The sequence below is a fragment of the Cyrtonyx montezumae genome, unplaced genomic scaffold (assembly GCF_038088225.1).
Source record: "Cyrtonyx montezumae isolate F1298 unplaced genomic scaffold, pur_monq_1.0 scaffold_1, whole genome shotgun sequence".
In the NCBI taxonomy this organism is placed as follows: Eukaryota; Metazoa; Chordata; class Aves; order Galliformes; family Odontophoridae; genus Cyrtonyx; species Cyrtonyx montezumae.
In genome coordinates this window covers 8904378-8929668 of record NW_027071825.1, presented here as the reverse complement: position 1 = coordinate 8929668, position 25291 = coordinate 8904378, and the positions used below count along the sequence as shown (strand labels likewise).

Sequence of the window (25291 nt, the reverse complement as noted above, 5' to 3'; positions counted from 1 at the left end):
TCTTCTCTGAGGAAAAAGAAAGTCCTCTTGTATTTATAAAATGAATACGTTAGATAATATATTAATACACATAGATATATATATAAAAGAGGAAAAAAACAATTCTTAAGAGGAAGATGACACAGCTTCAGTGCCAGAATGTTATTTTTCCCCCCTCTCTACTCAAGCTTCCCTTAACTACAAGGCAGGAGAAGATAACAAGGCTACAGGCACCAGGCAGAACAGAGTAAACCAGGAATTCCTCAGTAAGAGCCAGTTCTGCTGCCAGTGTCTGAGCAGCTTCCACACATCCAGTCTCCCCACCTGCAAACTGGAATGATACTGTTTAGCTACGACCACAGGGCTCTGACCATATGTAACTACATGCAAGTATCTTACCAAGTTTTACAGTAGCTAAGCAACGTCACAACACAGTTACATAAAATCAGTGCAAGTAGACAGAGTATCACAGTGCTATATCCTTGCGGCAGCCTCCTCACACCTTGAGGAAAATCCAGCCAGATCACAAGATGTACTGGAACACCACTCTAAGCTGGCTTTCAATGTAGAATATATGAACAATAATGGAATGCCACGCTGAACAAGAAGGAGGTCTCACAATGAAAATCCTCCGAAACACAGACCACCTAAGAGATCTGCAACAGAATAGTCCCATAGAATTAATATTATAATCACAGTCCCAGAGGTCAAACAGGCAAGTTTGGGCACATGCATAAACAAAATTGATTTCTGTAAACCAGACTGGAGGAAAAAGCCCAGGCTGGTAAGAGGCACTGTCTCATAACAAACCGCCACAGATAACGCCAATTTTACTGATTAACACTTACACCAGTTTTAACTTCAGGTAAAAGGACAGGAGTCAAATAATCTAACGGATAACAGTAAACTCCATCACCATTTCAAATGAGCATCTGATTACTAACATGGAAAGCCACGCTCCCTACCCATGCTTCTGATCTCCCCCTGCATCAGCTAATCTTTACAACATATGAAAAATGAGCCAGCCACAAGAACAGCTGATACAGAGGGAATTGAATAACAAACAACGCGGGCACTGCGAGCTGCGCACCTACACTTATCACAGGGAAGGAGATAATTCAGAGCGCTTTTAATTACACCATCAAAGCAACAGAGAAGGTAGTGGGAGGGGCTGGGTGCAGATGGGTACGTGCTAATGCATGCAGGGTTGGGTAGTTTATCAAAAGAGAAAGGCTGGATATGTATCTGAGAGGGTCACCGTAGAGATGAAAGTTGCAACAGCCATTGTTAGAGCTCTTTAATGAGTGAGGAATGTCAAATGTGAAGGCTCTAAGAATCGTACCAATTACTATGCGAACTTCAGTTCAATCTAGCAAATGTAATCAAGCACGAGTCATTAAAATACATGGTAAAACTCCCATTGGCGCTGCCACTATAGCATCTATTATGGTCTGTGCTCCCATGCAAGGGAGGGGGCTACTCCCTGTTGTAAGCGCTGTGTGTTATGTTAAGTGACGGCAGATTTCAGCCCTAATGATGCGGCACAGAGGGCTCCCTGGCAGAAAGCTGACAATGAGGAAGCACAGAGAGGTCTGTCGAGGAGTGAGGAAAAGATCAGCAATTAAAAGAGCAATTTCAAAGAATGCAATTTAATGTGTAAAATTAGCTTTTATCAGCACCTAATTCCACAAAATCCTGACTCAGGATGAGAGCACATAAAGGTCTGCAAGAGGCCTTAAAAAGGCCTGTGCCCGTAATTCCTCCCGCGCCATTGTGAAATAATAAGCAGTACTAACAGGATTGATGCATGCTTCCTACGTGGCATTGCCTTGAAAGCCGAGCCTGGAGCTTTTTTCTCCCTGATAACCTCTCTCGGGATTTCCTCCCTTTGGGAAGTCAAGCACTGATAGAGCAACCTTCTCCTTGTTAAAGGCAAAAAGACGGACAATTGTTTCAACTGTAAACTAATTAAGAGAGATTACCACCGAGAGCTGGAGGTTCCAGGCAGCCCCACACTCCCACTGACAGTGTGATAATGCCAGGCTGGGGTCAAAATCATAAATCTGAAGGGAGCGCACACAATGCTTAAAGCCAAAAAGCCACTCTACTAAGCATGGGATATTGCCACATTAACCTCAGCACCTCACAAATAAACTAGCTGAGAAAGAGAAATCCCATGGCCTCCTTCCCTTTAACTTCATACAGCTGTTGGAGGAAAATATGAAGGTCTTTAAATAATCTCAAGGACCTGGGGCTATCTGTACTCCAACACCAATCTGAGCAGTGACACAATAAGAAGGGAATCACAGCTACTAATAACCTGGCTTCTGAGATGATGTGTGAATTACATCCACTGTAGGCTTATGGAATATTAGTTCACCTCCCTGCCATCCCTCAAAGAAAAAGAAATAAATTAAAAGCACTCTAAGTGCAAATGATGGATTCTATGCATTTATTTTCTAAGTAACTGAGTAGCTCACACAGTGTAGCCAAAGCATATCCCTTTCTCCCCACTCCCAAAATGCACGCTGTATTCTTGCAAGAAGTGTACCATCCACTTCCAGCACACCAGGCTGACCTTGCCTGTCTGCATGGAGGTGGTGCTCTCAGTTGATACAAAGCCAGTGTACAGATCCACACTAAGAGAAGTCTTACAGCAAAAGCTGCCAGACCACCTTTCATGTCTTGAGCATTCCTACTTTTAAAGGGAAAAAAAAAAATCCCTATAACGCATTGCTCATTTACAGGACAGCTCTTGGCTGTAAACTTGCTAATAATAAAAGACCACTGTTACACTGGCTCTTCAAAAATCCCAGACACCTTATGACCTTAATTTTACACAGTGCTTTTGGCCAAAAGGATCCCAAAGCACTTAGCAAAATGAATGTCCCCACTGTATGGCGAGCCCATGCTGCCCACCAGTGAAATGCTGCCATCTCTGGGTTGAACAGCAACAGCTGTGGTGCACGGCTCTGCTCACTGTCCTAGGTTGTCCTGCAAAACTGGGCCGGGCCACCCGCCCTCAGCCAGCTCTGCAGGAGGGCTGAGCAAGGTTTAATTAGAGGAATCACATCATCTATCACAGAACAGCTCGGGCTGGCAGTATGCTGTTTCTCAGGTGGAAGAACTGGTTCAGCTGTGTTCTGAGGAACACCTGGGTGATGTAAGGCAGCTGGCACAGAGAGGAGCAGGGCACAGCCTGGCAAAAATGCCAAAAATCACCAAGCTGGATTTAAAGGTGGCATGGGCTACTGCTGCCTGTCTTATACAGTCCCCCCTTGACCCCTGACCTCTGCCTCCCAAGCTCAGTCACCCCAAACTCTTGCTGTTGCTCTTCCTTCCAATTTCTGACAGCCTTACTCACAGAAGCAAGAAGGCGTCATACAAGACACTTTGGTCCCTAGCACGGAAGGACGCAGCACGTTCACAGCCCAGCTCTCTCATCAGACACCCCAGCACCTGCCTGCAGACACCCAGGAACGCAACACTTCATCCTCTCAAAGCTGCTTCTGCAGAGGCATTGCACCAGGAATGGTAAGTAGTTCAAAATCCAAATGTTTTATTGATCTAATGACCTAGAGTTGTTTGAAAGCCTTCCGAATAATAAATATTTTTCATTTATAACCTTCACCATGTGCCATTTTTCTTTGTTGTATTATATTATTAATATGCTCATGAGACTCTAATACAAATTATGAACCTACTTCTGACAAGAAGATGTTGAAAACTTTTTGGTACAGAAACACGCTTTCATTGAAAGCCAAAGATTAAGTCATTTTCTCTAGAATAAAGAGTATAGGTTAGCAGGCAGAGCTCAGGATTAATATTTGTTCAAGGTCAGTAATGGTTTACAATAAGCCAGTGTGACCTTCTGCACAAAAAGTCTTGCTATCTTGGCACCAACGCCACGAATTAACATTTACGTCTCTCCAACTTCAGTGTTGAGCACTGAGGGTGCTGACGGCTGCGTGCCCAAGTCATCATACAGCCCTGCACAGAATGCTTTTCCTCACCCAGCTCCAGCTTCCTCTTAGGAAAATGAGAACAGCAGCAAATCCTCACCTGTCCCAAGAGAAGGAACGCTCCCTGGGCGCGTGAGCATCCCCCAGGAGCACACTGACACAGCTGCTGGGGTCAGCAGTTTCCCTAAGCTTGGCTCAAGGAGCCGCTCTGCCACACTGAGTGCTACCAGCTGTAAGGAACAACGCGAGGCCTGGGGCTCCCCGCAGCCACCCTACCCCCCTTCTCCTTTCCCTACCCTCCACTGTAATCCAGGCTGTGCTTTTACACTAGATGCTTTTCTACTAGGCACTTGTCTGTTAGAACACCCACATGCTCAACTTGGAAAACAAAAGAGAGACCAACATGATAATAAGGACAGAGTTTGGTATGAAGACAGGAGAATACACTGAAGGAGGGCAGGGACTGCCAGAGACATTATTAATAGGTTGTACCCTTGAGCTCCAGCAGCTACTTGTTCTGCACACAGAGAAAAAGGATTAATCAAGCCTTGCACGTAAAGTTTCTTTCTGTGGTGTGCCAAAATATTTAAAGCAGTACATACAAAGTGTAAGCCTTTTTATTATGCACATTCAATGTAATAATCTTATGCTACAGTTAGGGCTGGGATGACAATGAAATAGATTACTGTGCTCTATAACCAATTCAATTCCAACACAACAGGACGTGGCTTAGTCACTTGGTTCAGACTTGGTATTTGAGCTTATTTTTCTTATGCTGAGCTAAACTGTGATTTAAGAGATTTAATCAAGCTTTGGGAAATGCTTTCTTTGCTAAAGGAGGAGAAAGAACTAAAAGTCTGCACCTGGCAACCCTAACAATTTCCAATTTTCAGCTCATTTTGCTTCCTGCTCAGTGGAAATTCACCTTAGCAAATAATTGTTCCCTAAGATCACCACGGCTGAAAGGATGACAACACATAAGAGGAACAAGTTTTAAGCAAACAAGAGAAGCTGGAGGATTGCATAGAGGCTACTGAAGAACAGCAGTTCCCGCTGATCCCCTCTATACCAGTTCCCAAAGGGCTGAGCAGCAGACATATGATATATTTTCTTAAATCAAATAATTACAGTAAATGCATGGGAAACAGTGAAACTGAATACTGGGTCAAAGCTGGAGGTCACTAGCAATATATAGCTTAAACACAGGAAGGCTGCCACAATTTCTTTATGCTGCTGCCCTAGACTCAAAGGCAAACAAAACCATACGCAGCACTGTACTTCATCGATCCAAGCCTTGCTCCTGAAGGCTGCAAGGGTGTTCTGTGCCTCTCAGGACATACCTTTCCTTTGATAGTGCAGCACTGGGATGAATTCTGCTTCAGTAAAGGAAATCAGAGCTCAAGTCACGACTCGGCCCCCACATTCAGGTACGCCCTCAGGCACACGGCCTGGAGGTAGGGCAACATCAGTTTTGGGTCATGCCCCATCCCAGGGCACACTGAAAGTCAGCAGGGCTCAGGACAGCATCAGCATTCAAATACTGCCCAGCTCTGCAGAGAAGAAATACAGCAAGTGGTATAAATCCCACACGAATAAAACAGAGATACTTACACACTTTTCCACTTTTAAAGACGCTACAGTATCTATCAGCAAATATTTTGGAAGTATCAAATATGAATGTCATTAAAACAAAGCCTTAAAATTAGAGAATGCACCACTCTTTTGTACAGAGCAACAACAGAATTTAAAACCAAAAGAGAACTAAAGTCCCTCTGAAGCCAACTGCAGACTCCTCTTCCTTTTCCAACCAGAAAGAATTCTTATAATATGTAGCCTGCATTTTACAGAACATCATCAGAAGTACCGGGGGGGAAAAAATGACATAGGAGCATTTGCTACCACAAGAGTTTAACATCCACCCAAAGTCCAAGTTTGCATTTTTTTTAACAAGTAATTACAGCAGCTACAACCACACTGATTTAGCTGCTGATTAGACCGGATTACTCATAACTTAAAGTTCTGAGATTTGTTAATGGCCATAACAGAAGTTACTGTAGCACGCAGTAAGATCCCTAACTTACACACAGAACGCTTTCAGGAGGACACTGAAGTTGGAGTACTACAGCATGAAGCCCAACTGCATACAGTGCACTGAGGACAGAGCAGAATTTCCAACATTTTTCCTATCTTTCACCCACTGCTAGAACTTGGATAACTGCCTAAGGCTGAGCAGAGGGAATTTCACTCATTTTACACAGTGATAATATGGCAGTCAGAAAACTACAGTTGGCCAGGACTTCCTCTTGTCCACTCAATGAAGTGAAATAGTTTTGAGCTGTAAGTTAACTTCCGCCCTTGGATAATTACTGCTGAATTGAAGCCTCATACAAACAAGAGCTCTGTACAGCTCAGCATGTGCTAACCCCATGCCGCAGGTGGGAACTACCTTTAATTAGAAGAGATGGGCAGTGTTCATTTAAAAAAGTCTTGAAGCAGAAGTTGTCTTGACACCTAATAAGACACTGCTGAGTGTATTTTCACAGTCCAAATACTGGTATACAGTCTGAATACTGCTTTTCATTCACAGATGTCATTACAAAGCCCAGCTCCAGGCTAAAATTAGCAAGCATTTTATCAGTGTGATGCAGGACATCAGTGCACCTGTTGTCTGGAGACAGCTTGGCTTCAGTAATTAAATAGACAGGAGAAAAATCATTAATCTAGACTTCAGCAGTCCCTCATGATGAAAGCAGTAACACAGAGCCATCTTCACCACTGATCACAAGCCGAGGTTGAAAAGCAAAAGGAGAAAACAGCAGCTGAACCATCTACTATCTGCGGTAGTGATTCAAACCACACAGACTTGAGGACGAGACGTCTGTGGTGGGTAAGAGAGTTTAGATGCCTCCGTAATTTGCTCTTCAAATAGTACTCTGTACCAAGACCAGAGTGGCAACAAATCCAGACCTTCTCCTTTACAAGGCTAAACCCATAGCAGGGCAATCTCCTCATCTTGAAACACTTAGCTTCACAAAAAGAAAAAGAAAACACATAGTAGATGACCTGAAGATTATCATTTACAGTTTTATGGCAACCTCAAATGCTATTAAAATGAAACAACTTCTGTTCCCTTCTTGCTTGGAAGAGACTGGGACTATTCCATCTGTGGTTGTGGACTGCTTCAGTATTATCCAACTGCATAAACGAAACTAGTGTCAAAATTAAGTTTTAAATGGCTTGAGGTTTATAGGAATTAAAGAAGGAAAAATTAAATTTGAAACTCTGCTTGTTTACTAGCACTAATTAAATATGCCAGATTTCTGGGCAAGCTTCCGAGCCTGTGGCTACTACGTTACTGGCTTGTAAAACAGTCAACAAGTACACCAGTACAAAGCACAAATACAATAACAGAGATTTCGTGTGCAGTCCTGCCCAGAGTTTGTAAAGAAAAAATGTATTGGAAACAATCTGTAACTATAAAGACCTGTGCTAAGCCTCTGGACTCTATTAGTAACATAAAAAGGGGACCAAGCCTACAAAGGTTGCTTTTGCAGAGAGCAGTATTAAAAAAAAAAAAAATCAGAGAGAGGTAAGCAGTAAGCACAACCAAAATGAAGAGGAAGCTTTAAAAGATGTGTTACTTTTCATTCTTCCAATGTGAGCTTCTGGGCTCTGCTCTGAAAGTATTTTGCTGTTAAAAATAAAAGAGAGGTTTTGTACTTAACAGAAGCAGAGGGTCTGATTATTCACATGAAGGAATATAATCTCCTCACAAATGGTAGATCTTGTGATTATGTTGGAATCCATTAAAAATATGTTTATATCAAAAAGCCCAAAGTTCACATCTAACACACAGCAAGGACAATAACACAACAGCATGCCTATTTAGGCTACAAACCCTCAAGGCAGGTACTATGTTTGTGCTAGTTCATTTAAAATGTAGAAAGCCATGAGCTCACAGCCTATGAGCAAGCTATAAAGCCATTAAGAAGGAACAAACTAAAGCCAGCTTCAGCTGAAAGGCAGGCTCTGGTGGCTGCTCACCCATCCACAGGTGGAGCAGCAGATGGGAGGGACAGAAGATCCCATGGCCTACAGGCTGTTCTTTGCACATCCTTCTTTCAGGAAATGCTTCCAATTTATCTTCAGGATCTCCAGAGAAGTGGCAAACAGTTTTTAATGAGGAAACATTGGAGAATTATTTGCTGTCTCAACAGCTTCAAACTGAACAGCCTTGTACGGTGACTCAAGTTAATGTATGTTCCCACTGTACAGTAGCCCTGCTCAACTGCAGGGAAACCAGGAATTATGCTTCAATAAAAACCCAGCCACACAAATATTCTGCTATAAAAACAAGGCATAAACATCCAGCTCTCCAACTTCCAGAATCACGTACACGAGGCAGAGGGAAACGATATAAAAGTAACTAGGTTTTTGTTTATATCTGGGATTTACAAGAGGAATTCCAGAAACGACGTTCCTCCACAGAGGCACTGATGTAATTAGCCCGCACAGCGCACTTTATTTCTATGTGGACCTCTGACGTACATTGACTAAAACACCAAAAACAACAACTACACAACGGATACACATAAAACCATTTGCTAAGCCTTCCCTACGCCCAGGTGCAGCTAAAAACTTTCAAACACACTCTCATGGGCTCTTCCTTACATACAAATGACGTTTTATTGCATATACAAACTAGGTATGTTTTCAATTAAAAACACGACCGGATCAATCGGATCATGCAACGCTGCAAACCAGCCAAAAATCAAATACAAACTGAAGCCCCTAAGCAACTTCTGGAAGTATAAACTCTACAGCATGGCAGCTCTATTTCTGGTAAGGAGAATCACCTCTCCTTTCAAAGTGCCCCTAGAAGTGACAGCAGTGCTTAAAAACACACTGTTGGTTCAGCATGGAAATAGCTCCGTTAATAAAAGACAGTCCAAAATCATTCAGAAATGTCCTCTGGGGAAAATCTTGGCTTATCAAGTCAGCACAGAATGATCATGTAACAGGAGAACCCTTGCTTCTTACTGTTTGGAACTTTTAATCTTAATTTTGAGTCTTTCTCAACTAACTGATGTAAGTAGTTCTTCAGAGGCGTGAATGCAGGATTGATTCTCTGTGGGACAAACAGTGGAAGCAAGGGAGGTGTTATTGCTTAGCATCACAAACAAGACTGCTAAGAACTGTTTCTCATACACCTTTTTTCCCCACCACATTTTGATCCACATCAGTACAAACTCTCTGGCTGTTCTTCGTCCCATTAGATTTAAACCCCAAAGTATTATTATATGGGTGTTATATAATTTGGGGCTTTCTGTACTTCCTGTCACTTGAAGATTTGTGCTTAGGGCACAACACCTTTCTCAGAGATGCACAAATTCACATCCTTGCATCACACTACCAAAGCTTTCAAGATGGTAAAATGGTCTTCCATGACTTCAAAAACAGAAATGAGGAAATGGGTAAAGTGACTAACTTCTCTGCAGCAGGTTACTCACTTGTTTTTCAGCCCTGACATCTGGCATTTCTGCTGTTCACTGCATTCTTGCCTTACATGCACATTTCAATTACAGAACCGCTAAGGTTGGAAAAAAAGACCTCCAAGATTGCTAAGTCCAACCATCAACCTGACCTACAGCATCCCGTTCCTTAGTGCCACATCTGCACATCTCTGAAATACCTCCAGGGCTGGGGATTCTCCACTTCCAGGGCAGTGAACAACTGGAGACTGCTTCCTCACATCCTACATATTCATTTACGTGAATGATCTTTGAGGTCAGTGTTTAGCAGAGCAGTATCACCTTTTATACTACCACAATCAATGGTTCAGAAAGAATCAAGTCTTCATGCACAAAGCATTCATTCAAAAGTGAATAAGCAGAGCACACATGGCTATCCAAATCATCTCAAAAGTATTTTTTAAAGCAGATCACTCATAGGAAAGCGACGGCATATTTTAAAAACATTCAGAAAAAATGAAAGCAATTAGTCTTTGGAGTGATAGCCTTCTAGAGGGCAATACTTCTCTAATACAGAAAGTAAGCTATGTGAAGAACTGGAAAAAGCTAAATGTTGGATATTTTCATTTTGGTGGAGCCTGAAAGTGATGACCAAAGCTGTAAATATGGGTAGCAAAAAGGCAATTCTTATCTCAGAATTCTGAAGCTGTTATCACATGGCCAAACTGGAAGCGGCCAACAGCAAAGCAAACACAAGGAGTGACAAACATACCTATCACCCTTTCTCCTTTATCCAGGGTAAGACAGACCTGAGGAAGCCCTGGCAATACTACTGCTCTGGCTCCAGGGCTGGCTCCCACCGCGTGCCCCCGGCTCCTCCTTGCGCGGGAGCTGCACCAACGCCCACGACGCGCTGCCAGCCGGCCCTGGCAGCAGCACAGATGCTTGTATGTTAGCTCAGGTGCAGTGCCAGACTCAAGGCAGTATTTGTAAAACCAGGTCACACGAAGGCAAGGAACCACCTATCTGCAAATTTCACAGCGTGCACTCAGGAATAGCAGCTTGTTAAGAGGAAACAAATCATATTTCATTTTTCACTGTGTGTCCAATGCTTTCCTGTGAAAAACAGGAGAACGAGTAGTATTACACACAATAATACATTTGAGTATTACTGGGGTCTGACGGATGAAACAATGAGGGTGCTGGAACTGAAAATCTGGGGATAAACATGATCTGTAGCTCACCCTGCATGCAATGTTACACCAGCTGCTTCCTGCAGATTGTTTTAGCAAGAACTGCACTGACTCTGAATGCAGGAAAGACAACAGTTCATACCCCATACCCAGAGTAGCATTTTACATTTACATTACTGATATAAACATTCATGGTATGAGGCTGGAGAAGTAATACTGTGTTTATTTTAAAAAGTGAAGAAATTATGAGAGACGAATACGAAGCTGCCTTCTTGAGGCCACAAAGGCAAGTAGAAGTGAGATCTCTCTGTACGTTATTTACAACATATTCTTAATGCAAACTGGAGATAGCACATCAAATAACATGGTATTTTTCAACCTTTCCAGCACTGGATCTCCAAGAGGACAAGAGAACTATCATACTGTGAACAGAAAGGTAGCTTATTTCAATGATTTTCTACAACTACCAAACAGATTAATATTTCTATTTTACTTTATTTTTTTTAAACCACAAATATAAGAATAGTTCACTTTCTGCAAACCCTTCAGGTCAACAGATGTCCAGAACATGAGAAGGCCCATAACCTTTAGAACAACTCCAGTATCATAACCTCTTCCTCTCAGTTGACAAATACTAAGGAAAAATGCCAAGGTCTAGGGCTCTTTTGTATCGGCATTTATTTATATTTTTTTCAGCTTGTTTCCTTCACATAACAATGCAAATCAGCACACATGTAGAATCCTGCATTCTAGAGCTATACTACTATGGCAGAGATCTAACCAAACACACTCAGTAGACGCATTCCTTAAATCTCAAATATATATAATTTTCCCAAATGGTAGGATATAGAAAAACAAAACAGCAAGTATTAATTTGGTTCAGGGATCCATTCTCTCAATAAACAGAGGCTATCTTTAACTACACTGATTTAACAAAGGAATCTAAATTGTATAAATCAATGTCTCAATTAACATTTTGTTTAGGAAGAGTTCCGGAACAGAAACAGAATGTAATCGTTCGCAAGCAGTGGCTCCAGAGGTCTGGGAGGGAATGAGTGAAGAATGAAACTGAATGTGGGAATGGTCCATTATTCTTTCAATAGCGTCTGGTGCTGCAAATTGTGTGTGTGCATACTTTCCTACTTGAAAAGCTTAAGTCTTCAGCAGCTTCTTGGTCTGGGAAAATGGCAGACACCCAATTGCTAACACAGGGATCTAGGAAAGAAATCTACCTGAAGAACAATATTTTTCAAGTGGCTTTAGAAGTGAAAAAGGGCCATAAAGAGAAGTCTCACACTCGAGAGATTTTATTCCTCCTGTCTGGCTGCTGTTCATCAGGTGCCATTCCCTGCACACATCCCCAGCACATTCTAAAGCAAGAATGGAGAGGGCCTCTCTGAAAATAATCACACTTGCTGAAAGACCTGCCCTGCATAAATACCTCTAACAACAGTACAAACAGAAATCAGCCTTCTTACCCAATACTTCAGTTGAAATTTATGGCACCGCTGGCTGTGATTCTGTTATTACTGTTCTACCTGGCGAAGACTCAAAGTCACAGAACTGGGAATTTCAGAGGTATTTTCAGCAATGCAGTACTCATTTGGGGGAGGGGGGAAGAAACCTACAAAAAATACATACTTAGTTCTATAAATGCTGTATCAATGCGTTAGTGAACAAAACTGTATATTGCACATACCTGCATACATACGTTCAAAAGCACCACAGAGGTGGGACAGAGAGAAGTCAGGGATGGTCATGGCCTCTGAAATGATATTTAATGCTACAGCTTGGGAATAATAAAGCAAGAAAAAAAATCAAAGGGAATACTGAAAAACAGTCTCCTGTGCTCTTGCAAATATCACCAGCTGCTGGAAGATTTATATGCAGAAAAACTAGAAGTTCAGCTTTCACTTGCAGAATTTCCCTTGCTTTCTTACCCATTTGCTTCCAAGCCTTGGAGTTTAATTAAAGTCCATCAGCCAATTTTTTTTTTCTGTCCAAAGGCCCAAACTATTCCTTTTAAAATTCTATACGTACTGACTCAGATTCGAAAAGCACAGATTACGAATATTCCTCAGGAACGCCCCCTTTTAATGAGAAGAAAAAAGAACCCAAAATAAAAAAAGAGATGAAGTACGTCAAGATCATCCACCAAAGCAGAACCAATAGTTATTGCTGCTCATTGCACAGGTACGCAGCTACTCGCAAGTTGCACTTAAAATGAGTAATTGTGCCAGATAAAGCATTCTGCATTAACAGTTTGCATATCAGAGACCAACTGCCACTTTCTCGTATTTCCTAACATGACAGCATACATTTGGTGACTGAGGAAGGAGAGGGTCAAATAAGAAATCTCCAGGACAACTGGCTAAGAAGTTTTACTGCTTGTAAAAGGGATCTCTATCTAATCTTCTTTAGTTGAAGAAATGGTGCAATAAATTAGCTGAAGAGAAAGGAAGGATTTAAAGCCAGAGAAAATTAGGATTTTTCAAAGCTGAAATGCAGAGGACATGGTGCCCTTAGGAATAGATCCCTGCTATTTACTCGATCTACTGGAAGAACTCCCGTGGAGCACGTCTTAGCAAGAGAAAGGAAAGTTTGCTATGCTCTTCATTTCCTGTGTAATTCCAGAAACTGCCAGCACAATGCTGTTTGGGGAGAACCACACAACGGCTATTCAAGAGGGAATTCAGCATTGTATTCTGAATGAATGGAAACATTTTGAAAGACATATACTTGCTGCAAGTAAAGTAAGAAGGCAAACCCAGTAAAGATCCTGGGCACACATATACCTCCAACTAGCTCAATGCACATTCTCACTCCTTCCGCTGAGACTTCCACAAGCAGTGCTAATTGCAATAAATGCTCCAAGCTAGAGATCATAGTAGCTATGAGTAAACCCAATAAAACAACATTAAGAAAAAATTATGCAACTACAGTTCAACTGACACCAAGCATTGCCATTTGCACAGAGAGGCATCACTTGTACGTATCTCTGCAAGTTGGCATGCTGTGATATGAATGTCCAGAATGAAGGCAAGGCTGTTCTACATTCAGGCTTTTTCCCATTATCTAGGTGAATCCTTACAAAAATCCTAAGGGTATGTGCCTCCAGCCCCCTGCAGAAATCTTCTGCTAAGTATGACAACTTAAAGGATTAAAATGCAGACAAAAAAAACAGCAATGCAGCATGGTAAGCAAGCCACAACCATAAGCACTGGTTGAGCTCAGGAATCAGGGCCTCAGCCCCAAGCAGAATCAGATCTTTTAACTGAAGAGGAACAGTCACATGCCTCATTTCACCCTTACTTTGCTTTAAACTAGGCTGTTTCCTCCCCCCAGTATTCCACATTGGCTGATAAATTCCCCAACGGCGGGTGTTAACTAACTCCGCATTCCAGTCTGCTCTGCGTCATGGAGTTCCACATCCCGCTGATGAGGAACACATGGCTGACATGTGGTGGGGAGAGCCTGACAGCACTCACACAAGTAGGGATAACTCCCCTGACCTTTGGCTTTTCTTCTCTGTACCATCCCAGCCACACAATAAGGAGTCTGTGCCCCTCTGTGGCTTCCTGGTCATTCTGGGGATTTTGAACACAAGGTGAAACCCTAAGATTTCAACAGGCAGCTATACAATGCCTCTCTAAATATACACTATGGCTGGAAACATATGCTGAGAGCAAAACACGGATCACTCTGCGCCTCTCCTCTAACCAGACCGTTCATAGGAACTTCATACAGATAACATCTAGATCAGTGAGGGTAGATAGGTCACTAAAAGAACCCAATGGCTGAATTTCCTGCCTTTGTGCACTGCATTGCTAAAACTAGACGGTGCCAACTGTATTGAAATATCAAGGGGTTTTTCTTCTTTTTTCTTTTCTTTTTTAAATGAACAGAATATTTGTCATCTCAAGATTCAAGCTTCCTTCAGAGTAACATTGAGACACAACTTCAGTATTATCCAACCTGATGACTCATACAAAGCACTACATTTACAGAGTCACACGCACCCCACAGCATCCAAACAACACGGTCATCTCTTCCTCCTTTGAAGCCTTCAAAAAGTAAAACTGAGTCACGAGCTAAATGCTGGTCCGAGACCTCAGCATCAGACAGATGACTAATGACAAGCCACACAACATACATTTACTGACATTTAGAAACCAAATGCTGAGCCTTGTGCTCTCTGCTTTTAGTCATACACTAAAGTGTAAAGCTGGCAAGAATCTTGCAGTAAAATTTAATCCATTGCCAATTACTCTTCCTATTGCTACATTCAACTAAGTCCTTGCTAATATTTCCAGATTCCAAAGATCCGTGACCTCTTACCTGTACAAGCTGTCAAGACGTGGTAAGACCTCTCTTTAACAAGCAAGATCTGGATAAATTATACATTACTTTCATCTCTCACTGAATGAATAAAACAATATGGCAGCAGCAAAACACAATACAATCCAGTGGAAGCAACTGTATTAAAATCAGTTATAGCAGCATGTTATTTAATATGTAGGGGTTGATGCCTCATGAACTGATTTAATAGAATGTTCTTGTTCATATAACAAGCATTAGCAAATAAAAGCACCAAACTAAATGTTTCCCTGTGTTTGGATAAATCAATAACAGAAACAATAGATCATTTCAAAAAGACTCACTTTCCGAAGTTGAAGGCTCTACTCATCCCCAACATACTTGCAGAAAAAGCAGAGCAAGCTGACCAAAGTTTAAATGCATAATACAAAAGGCCAACTTTCTAAGAAAATGAATGCCTTTTAGGTTACAGCAGTTACTTCCAGGGCACTGAGAAACTTCTCAACAGGCAAATAGGACCTCTAAGGGCATCTTTTCAATATCTACTCCCAACTCATGCCTCAGAAACTCACAGGCCAATATTTTTCTGGAGCATTCAGCAGTCTTCTTTTGTAAAGAAATATGATTAAAGCCACACCATTTCTTAAAACATGGTTATAGTCTGAGAAGTTAGTGTGTAAAAATCACACTCTCTTATTCAATAGAGCTAGTTACCCTGTTTTGACTCAGAGTCAGATCTGCCTGCTTTACTGGCGAAAATAACTTTTTACAACTTTTAAAATTCTTACTAGTACTGTGAAACCAATTCAGTTCTGAGAAGGAGAGCCAGATTCTAATCTGCCTTGTGCATCTGCAGAAGGATGATTACCCAAATGTACACATGCAGTTCCTGTTTCAATGTTGGAGGAGCCAAAAGCAAACCTGACTTATTTTCTGATTATTAGCATTAATCAGAAAAAAAAAAAAAAAAGAGAGCAGGTCTGAAATAACTGCAAGAACAGACCTAGGATTAGCAGCAAAGACATTAAAATCCACGCATGGCTTTCAGAAAGTCACATTTTAGAGATAACAAATATCCAGCATCTTTCCACAACATTCCTTAAAACTTCAGCTGAATACACAGAAAACCCTGAAGTTTTCTACTAGTGAAAGCTATCACTTTTTTTCCCCAACAAAGGAGCAACACCAAGGCTACCACACATATAATAATCCTGTAGACAGCCGAGCCCAGCTAAGAGTTATTGTTCCCTGCTCTGCCCTGACTTGCTCCTCTGGGTTTCTCTACTGAGCTGGATTATCATCGCCCTCCTTTCAGATCTGCTTGCAGGACTACTCTCCAAAGCACAATGCAAAATGGACCAGGTTAAAAAGTCCTGTTTTTTTCAGTCTATTAGAAGTAATCCACCTCATTCTGATGCGTGACTGATGAAGTACTTGATCTAGAAGAACACTGCCCACGATCTCATTTCCCATTGCTTTAAACAATGGAAAATCTGCCTGTATCTGTGTCACTCCCACCCTTTCTCGTGGAACTGTTCTTTAAAAGAAAAAAATAAAAATCAAATGAGCCACCACAAGAGCAGAGTACTTCAGAGATGCCACTTCCCCAAGGAGGGCAGCTGCAGAACAGAAAAACTAAGGAAGCTGCTGAGTTTATGTATGATCTGCTTATTTAAGGCAAATTATCAGCAGAAAAGGAGGCAATATCCCAAGGCAACTGAAAGGAAATCAAGTGTATCAAAGCTATTTCGGAACTCCCATTACCTACGCACTTGGCAATGTGGACATTCAACATTATACCACACCATCCATTTTTAGCTTCCTGATGCAACGGGAAAGGGAAGAAAAGACTCCCTCCCGTCCTACCCTCTCCCCTTTTTTACTAAAATATCTAAAAACAGATCTGCATTGTTACTTCAAGGTCACTAATGTTAGTACTATATATATTTATAGATGAGGTATTCCTTTCTGTCTGAAGCGCATGAGGTAATAAGTAGCTGGAATTGTCACGGTGATTTATTAACATATTCTCTAGGAGAAGCCCTGCACCTGCGTCTGTGCAGATGGAACACCCACGAAGACTGAACTCACCCCTACACAGCCCTCAGTATCTTAAAAGGAAATCCTCCAAATTTAGACCTGCTCCAACAGGTGTCTTTTACTGTCTTGCTTTGCGTGACCATAAATATCAGAGGTGGAGCAAAAAGTTCCCGTACATTGTAATCGTGCTTTGAAAACAAATACTTTTGCCCCATCTCTCTCTGCAAACAAAAAAGGCAGCTATGGAATTCTCATCATTTCCTCACTCCTTCATTCTGCCAAGCCCTAAGTCAGAGATGTCACCGGCTACACCAGGCTCCAGGGATGAGCACATAGCTTTCTTTTTTCCTCTTCTAAGAGCCCTAAACTGGCTCTGAAACCTCCTCCCCATACTGTATTTCTTTCACTCTCTTCTTGCAGCTATCTGCCTGAGTGAATGACACACACAGGCTGTTCAGGGCTTTTTATAAGCTCTCATTATCCAAACAGGGAACCATCTCCTTGAAAATGCCTTCCCCAGCAATGTTAGTCTGTCTAGGCACTGTCAATAAATGCAGCCCATCCTGACACACACCGAGATGTGCCTGAATGGATGTATCTGATATTCTGCACTTGCTTACTACACGAAGGATGCTTCCTGTAGGACCTGTCATCAAGATGATGGCAGGAACAGAGGGAAAAAAAATTAGCAAATGATGAACAGAAAGCTTTGGCCAAATCTGCTCTGGCCATCAAAGGAGCAAAATCAAACCTCCTTTCTCTGGAGTAACAATAAGAAGCATTTCTCAAAACCAAAGCAGCAATCCACAACTCACACACATACAAACACAAACAAAAAAATAAAAAATAAAAATCAAAGCAACCAATCCTGGAAAGAAATTCTAATCAAACTGAGAAAGAGAGTTACGCATTACACCCTGAACTCAGAAATCCTATTGTTTCCTTCTGTAACACTTTTTGTTATTACAAGAATGCCCGAGTCAAGAGCAAATAAATATTTAATACTCAACAGGTACTCAAGAGAATGTGTATTTTCCCCTGTCCCTCCTCACCAGCTGCTCTTTTATGGCAGGAAAGTGAAGAGCGTGAAATCCAATGATAGGAAGAAGGCAAAGGTCAGGAAAAAGGTTTTTCTTCAAGGATTTAAATTAGTGTTCTACAGCTTTGGATGTTTTGTCAACAGAACTTCCCTCCTGTGAGAAGGGGAAGCCAAAGGTCCTTTGAACCATTTCTGTACAGGACCTAGATTTTTACCCTTAACAAGTCTTAGCTTTAAAGAAAAACTCATCCTCTCTCTTCCCAATCCTTCCACCACTCCCTCCCTGCTCCTTAAAAGCAGGAGAGGTGGGGGAGAAAAAAACAAAATGAAAAGGATCTGAAAAGCAAACCAAGCACTGAAGGAGTTCTAGAGTTCATGTAACAAGACCACCATAACCCTTCAAAGAGACCATTAAAAGCAAAACAAACAAAAGCAATACCCTCAAGATGTCTATTGTATTTTACAGAGGAATGAATTGAGTGCACTGGAAATTCTCCCATCTTGCCACAGTGCCTGTTATTTCATTAAAACAAAGTCCAGAGATCAAGAAACGGACAATGTGGTAGCTGAAAGTCAGTCACATCAAGTGATCCATGAAGACAAACGAGATCGGGCTTGCTCTTTTTTTCTTTCCTCTTTGCTTTACTATGATGTTTAAAAAAAGACTTCAAAGATAGTTTTAAGCATTGCTTATGTTTCTCACATGAGAAAGCCAGGGCTTGAGCAGGTCTAGACAACACAGTGGTTAAAACTTCATTAGCTGCCAACAGTCTTCCTAGAGCTCCCACAGTTGTTGCTACCCTGGAATTGCCTCATTAGAAAAAAACTGAGGATATCCATACAGTAGTTTTCCTCCCTCAGAACTTGTCCAAGATGGCAGCTGTAGAACGGCCACATGCTCATGCTAACACCCACAGCACAGCATCCACAGCAGGCAGCTTCAGAGGGCAGCAACATCAGAGGCTCCGCCAAGCTGCTCCTGGCCCAATGCTTCAGCCTCATGTTTCAAACGGCCAGGTTGTTTGAGATGTTATCCATTGATCTTCACACAAAATGAAGGCCTTGGCTACTACTATATTTCACCAGAGAATTTTTACAGTATGTGTATTACATTTTATTTTTATTTAACTTTTTTCTAAACTTACCAGATCTTCTTGTGCTTCTAGACTATCTGTGAGTTTTACCTGGAGGGTGGTTAACACTTTGCATTACATTTACATATGCACAGCTATCAAAGCTAACTAAGACAGAGATTCAGATTTTATCACATACACTTATCACCAACATTACATTTACCAGATCCCAAACTGCCTGTCTGCTGAAGACAACATAACTGAACAGGTGTTCCTGACGGCAAAGTTTGCCCTGCAGGATAAAGCCTGATTAATTTAGCTATAGGGTAACAGGAATGAGAAACCTCTGCTGAGATGAACCTGTAAAATCAGAGGTCAGCTGAGCTCACATGTGTTACAGCAATTTCTAGGTTGTTGTACCACAGGCACCCACTACTGCTAGAAAGCCATAAAGAAAAGCCTAAGCAGTAAAACATTCCTCCCCAGTTTGGAATAGACTTATGAGTGTTTGTGTACTCAAAGCCACAGGTTGCAACAGTGCTGAATTTCCTGCACTGTGCAGATAAACTGCCACGTATGAACAGAACACAGGCCTGCAGCTCAATCCTTGCTGCGTCCAAGAACTAAAAAAAGGAAAGAGACAGTGAGGACAGCCTGGGACAGACTCTTTCCATCACAGCAGTTAACATGGCTCACTCTTGGCCGCCATCATCAAGGGTAATCCTTCAATTTTGGCAGAAGAGGAGTCACTTTTCCATGGGCATATAGCAACCCCCTCGCATCTGGTAGCAGGATGTTAAAGGAAAGATTACACCTAGCAGTGAATTGTTAAAGCCCCAATATTTCACATGGCCTACAGCGTACACCAGAGGCATTTTCACAGAAAAGATTATCTGTGAGCAGACCCCAGATGTCTGCATCCTTGACTTACAAGGTCCACATGGATGAATTTTCAGCTCTCAGATGGCTGTCCCACAGGTGTCTAATCTCACAGAGGTGAAAGCCTGACTGACAGCCTGAGACAGACTACAAAGGCTGGCCTCCAAAGGAGCCTGCAGAGCTTTCCATAGAAAATGTCAGTATGCATCTTAAAGAACTAAAGTCACTGGACAGAAGAGTATAAAGAGCAACAAACCATCCTTCACTCTTCTACTAATGGATATGAATTATACTGCACAGGAAGCTCAGCTAAATCTGACATATTTAATAAATTCATCCAAATCCTCAGTGCAAATTAATGCTGGATATAACACAGATTTTCTAATGAATCTTTTTAGGCTTGGAAATGCAGCTGAGATTTTGCGCCTTATATGCAGAAACAGTTTCACAAAATCCTGAGAGCCTTTCTCAGATACTCTGAGGTTACAAAGTTTCACTTATGGACGCAGGTCTACCACTTTGGAATATCAGAATCTAAATTGTATCTGAGTTATATCAACATGGGATTGAAAGTTACCTTCTCATCCATACTGCTTTCCCTTGATTTGGCACTGGGCAAGCTGATTAACTGGTTGTAATGTTGCAACAAGCAATGAAATACTGTTCACTCTCTATTCCAAAAGGTCATCGTCCTCTTCCCATCTTAATCTTTCCTTAACAGTGGAGAGATGCTTATTCCCCCCATTCCAAGTTCTGTTTCTATTACAGGGACTCAAGCTTACTTCTGCAGGATGGATCTTTTAATGACAAGTTCTTCATCTAGGTCAGCTTCATTAGCCATGAAGAGCAATCTTTTTCCTGTGTCATCCACTCCAATGAAGTCCCGTTGCTCCACTGAAGTTAAAACAAACAAACAAACAATAAGTTCATAAGTTCATAATTATTTAACCCTGTCTTAAGGTAGGCTGCAAAGACATAATGGACCACCAACCACCCCTGAAATATAAAACACTGCGTTTCAGACTGACCCAGTAAATCAGTGAATGCAGAATAAATGTTAAAAAATTATTCCATATTTTTTATTTATTTATTACTTCTTTTCAGACAGGGTTGCTGATATACATCTATTACGACACTGGAAACACTTTCCTTTTTGCATCTTTTTTACAGAAATGCCAAATACAGGTCATGACATGCAACACTATCTCGACCTATGAAGAACTGTCCTTTCCATCTCTTTTTCTCTTTAAATTGCTACCTGCATTTACGTGTCAAGCCCACAGGAATCCTCCTCCTCATCATAAATCCCACCACATTAGAATTAGGTAGTCTAGAGAGGTTTATGATTTCAGGTAAGACATAACTACTTTGCAACTGATCTCCAATTTGAGATTTCTACTTCTGCCTGTATTTATCTGAAGTTGCACGCACAAATATAAAGGTATAGCTTTCAAGACCTGTGTTTCCAAGGGGGTTAAGTGTCTTCCAGGCATCTGGTTTGTAAAATGGACAAGCAAGAGACTATTTAGCTGTTACACATACAGCTAGGGCAATTCCCATCAGCTGGAATCAGTGACAGCACATCAACAGCAACTCTGGTCTACTGAAATGTAAATAAGTTATTTTTGAATGGTCTTTTTTACAACTTCTAAATAGAAGCCTATTCTCACTTGCACCTCACAGTACCTGTCCCAGCTGGTGGCACTCATATGCTGCCCTTTAAATGAACGTGAGAATGCCATGCTACAGTTCTAACAAAAACTTCTCCCTAAATGCTATTAGATTGGTGAACTGGTGAACACAAGATCTCTAAAGTTCTAAGCCATTAGCCACACAGAATAAAAGAATTAATTAAAGAGTTGTATGATCTTTTCTCATCTAAATTGCATTTTTAACTCCATTTTCCCCAGTTCAGCCCTGTCCCTTTGTTTTCTCATTTGTTCCTTCAGAGTTACCATAGTAATAACCACTATCAAAATAAAGTGGTTATCAACACAGCTGTTGAAAGCTGTCCTACTGGCAGCCTTTGATCCAAGTGATCAAGCATACCCTCTTCTTTGCTGTGTGATTAATTAATTTCTGAGAAGTACAAAAATAGGCCTGAACACGCAACACCCACAAATCAAGTACCATCAGGATAAAACTCATTTGAAGAAAACATCAGAAAGAAGCCTTGAAAGCAGAAGCAATCCTCACTTTAAGGAGAGCAATGAAGCTGGAGAGTAAGGGTCACCCTGCTACAGCAAGCGTTAGAAAAGACAACGTTTATTACTAAAATCTATTAGCTAGAGATAGAACAGCCCTTTATACTGGTATTACTCAGTGAGGAAAGACAAAGGGAAGAATGAATACACAACTAGTTTACTGAATCCCTGGGAGGGAAGAATGAGAAAAATGCTACATCTGCAGTTATGTTAACTAAAAACATGGTCTAAAGAATTAAAAAAAAAAACCCACCAGGATGTGTTTCGCCTCTTCCTCACAGTTAAATAAGGATCTGACACAGTACCGTGATTGTTAATTATGCTAAAAATTAGATCCCATCAATTCTGAGGGCTTTAATGACCTAACGAAATCACAATATCACAAGAGAATAGAAGTGGGGTAATTCAGTAAGGAGCAGAAAATTTTCAGTCTGGTTTTCTAAAGCGCTTTTTAATCACATAATTAATTGAGATTTGTGAAAAATACACCTCTGTTAAAACGTCAGTATCTCCACCCTTTCAATTAAGGGAAGAGAATTCACACGATGCAGCCTGCAAGACCACCAAGAGGTCTTCTGGCAAACACAGAGAATACCAGTGATGACATGCCTGCTGCTTTCAAGACAAGAAAAACAAGCAGGAGTCACCATCCCCATCTTTTCTGACTTGCTTTATGCACAGAAAAGTTCAGACTCTCTTTTCCCCCACCCCCAAACCCTCGCACATCACCTTTAAGCACATGGCTCCATTCCAGGTGCAAGAGCTCCTGGCACATTTTGTTTATTTGGGTTAGCACTGTTCCCTAGCATTCCACTATTTTTTTTTTTCCAAGCCTCTTATTAATCAATTTAAAAAGCCAATGAGACAATTCTGATCAACAGATGATCCTCTAAGCGTGTGGAAGCCAATGAACTTCGGCTATCAGCCGAAGAGCCAGATTAAGATCCTAGAGCCTGGATCTGGGAATATTATGTTTTTTTTTCAGTCTATTGCAGTTGTGAAAGAAAAGCAGATCCCAAAGGCTGTGGATATTACCGATCTGTGGTTGGCTGTTTTTCTCCCTTTCCTTATATGTGTGGATTGAGTGGCAAATCTGCAAATCTTAATTCCACCTGGCTGCACTGTATAGACCAAGCAGCCAGCTAGACCTGAGGAAACATTTTTCCTCTGAAAGAGTGGTCAGGCACTGGGATGGCCTGCCTAGGGAGGTGGTTGAGGCACCATCCCTAGCGCTGTTCAAGAAGCGTTTAGATGAGGTGCTAAAGGATTTGATTTAGTAGTTCAGTGGGTAGGGATGATGATAGGAGGATGGTTGGACTAGATGATCTTGTAGGTCCTTTCCAACCTAATGAACCTATGAACCTATGAACTTCATCCAGTAACATGCACCTGAGCTATGGCAAGCACTGCAGAAACTATCAGTATGAATTTACAACTGATTAATACTATGATTCCTGATAACTTAAAAACTATTCCTTACATCACAGGTCTTTGATGTTTAATAATATCCTAAAAGCAATGACTTTGCATCAGATTCTACAAGACATGGCTGCTGCTGCTCCTTCTCAAAAGACTAATGAATTTGTAGGAAAAGAAACAATAAATAAAGTTGGAAATACATTTAGTGGCTTGTCAGGACTAGGGGTCAATTTCCTAATAATAACACTTCACAGTACAGTACAAGTACACAGAACTGCATGTGTGCCATGAATTAGAGAAGGAATTAATAGAGCCACATCCTATGAAAGACTGCCTGACACATTCCATGTAAATATCCAGCCTTCAGCTGCCATAAGCTTTCTCAAATGTTAACTGTTTGTTATAAAATTTCTAATGTCAGGTGCCTGCCCAAAGAGCAGCAACTGGAAAGCTTCACAGAAAACAGCTCATCTGCTTCTAAAGTTAAATTAGAAAAAACAGTGGTTACCTAAACCTATACAGCTGGGTGACAATTTTCATGAGAAGTTCTGGCATTCCAGCTCTTGAGGAAGAAATACAGCATTCCTAAGTGCTGCTGACTTGTGTCTCAGGAGTGTATCTTCTACCATCTCACTCCACTATAAATCTTTGAAAAAAGTGCCGTTTCACGCACTTTTTCAAGACTTCTATTTTTGCTGCAAAAAAATTCCATATACTTTACTCTTAAGGAGAAGTTGTTTTGATAGCTCAGTTTCTAGAGCTGATCAAATATCAGGCACCACCTAAGGTCTTCTGTACCACCAAGAGGCACAAATGGGGCACACAAGGCACAAGAGGCTCCACAGCCATATTTGATCTGTTGTGGCTTTGCAACCTATGTTTTTTAATATGGAAAAAAAAATAATGCAAAAAGCTCACAAGGGGAAGGGGAAAGAAAAGTATAGAAATACGGACTCTGCAAGTCAGGCTGGAAGGGGGAGAAAGTAGTCCCTGAACCTGAGATAGGAACTGGGAAAGAACACTGGACCACAGAGACAAGAATCAAAGAAAAAGGGAAAAAGCGACCATGGGCAGATAAATGAAGGACACTGATGGGAGAAGTCAGAAGTGGAGGAGAGGATGGGACTGTTAGTGAAAGAAGATGAGAGTAAGATACGAGAAAGGGAAGCCAGACTCTTGACAAGGATCCTGAAGGGCAAGACTAAGCAAAGAGTCTGACTAGGATGAACAGGGGAGGTGGGCAGTGGCAAAAAATCTGCATGAAAAGACAGGGACGAGCTAGGACAATACTGACAGCAACAGGATTCACTCAGTCAAATAAGAAGGAAAGGCAGGAGGATCCTGTGCTCCCTAAAATATACCATCCCTCTCCAGAGCCTAGAGAAGAACCCAAAATTCCTCAGTCACAGTACTCTTCTACCGCCAGAAAAAGACTGGAAAAGGCCCAGTAGGGTCTGTGTCTCATCTGAAGCAGTTCACATACAGAGAAAACAGTGTTATCCGTGACAGCTCAAGTAGAGTAGCTGTGAGTGGGAGACCTTTACATCTAGCTCCCACAGATAAACACTGTGGGTGTTAAAATGCTTCCACATGATGGAATTTCAGTATTTTCAAGTTCAGCCTTTTACAAGACCTGAGAAACCATACACTACATTTTAACACTAATGCAGGAGGAGTAATACTACAAAGTCAAACACACAGACATGCAAAAATAA

At 41.4% G+C, this 25291-nt stretch overlaps 1 protein-coding gene across 1 annotated transcript in view; it reads right to left on the bottom strand.

Annotated features, from left to right (window-relative positions):
- Window positions 1-25291, bottom strand: part of EIF2B3 (eukaryotic translation initiation factor 2B subunit gamma) — a 90604-nt gene that overhangs the window by 46612 nt on the left and 18701 nt on the right. Inside the window, exon 4 of the mRNA XM_065739826.1 lies at window positions 20736-20847. Within this exon, the coding sequence (XP_065595898.1) occupies window positions 20736-20847 (112 nt within the window). The remainder of the gene's footprint in view (window positions 1-20735; window positions 20848-25291) is intronic.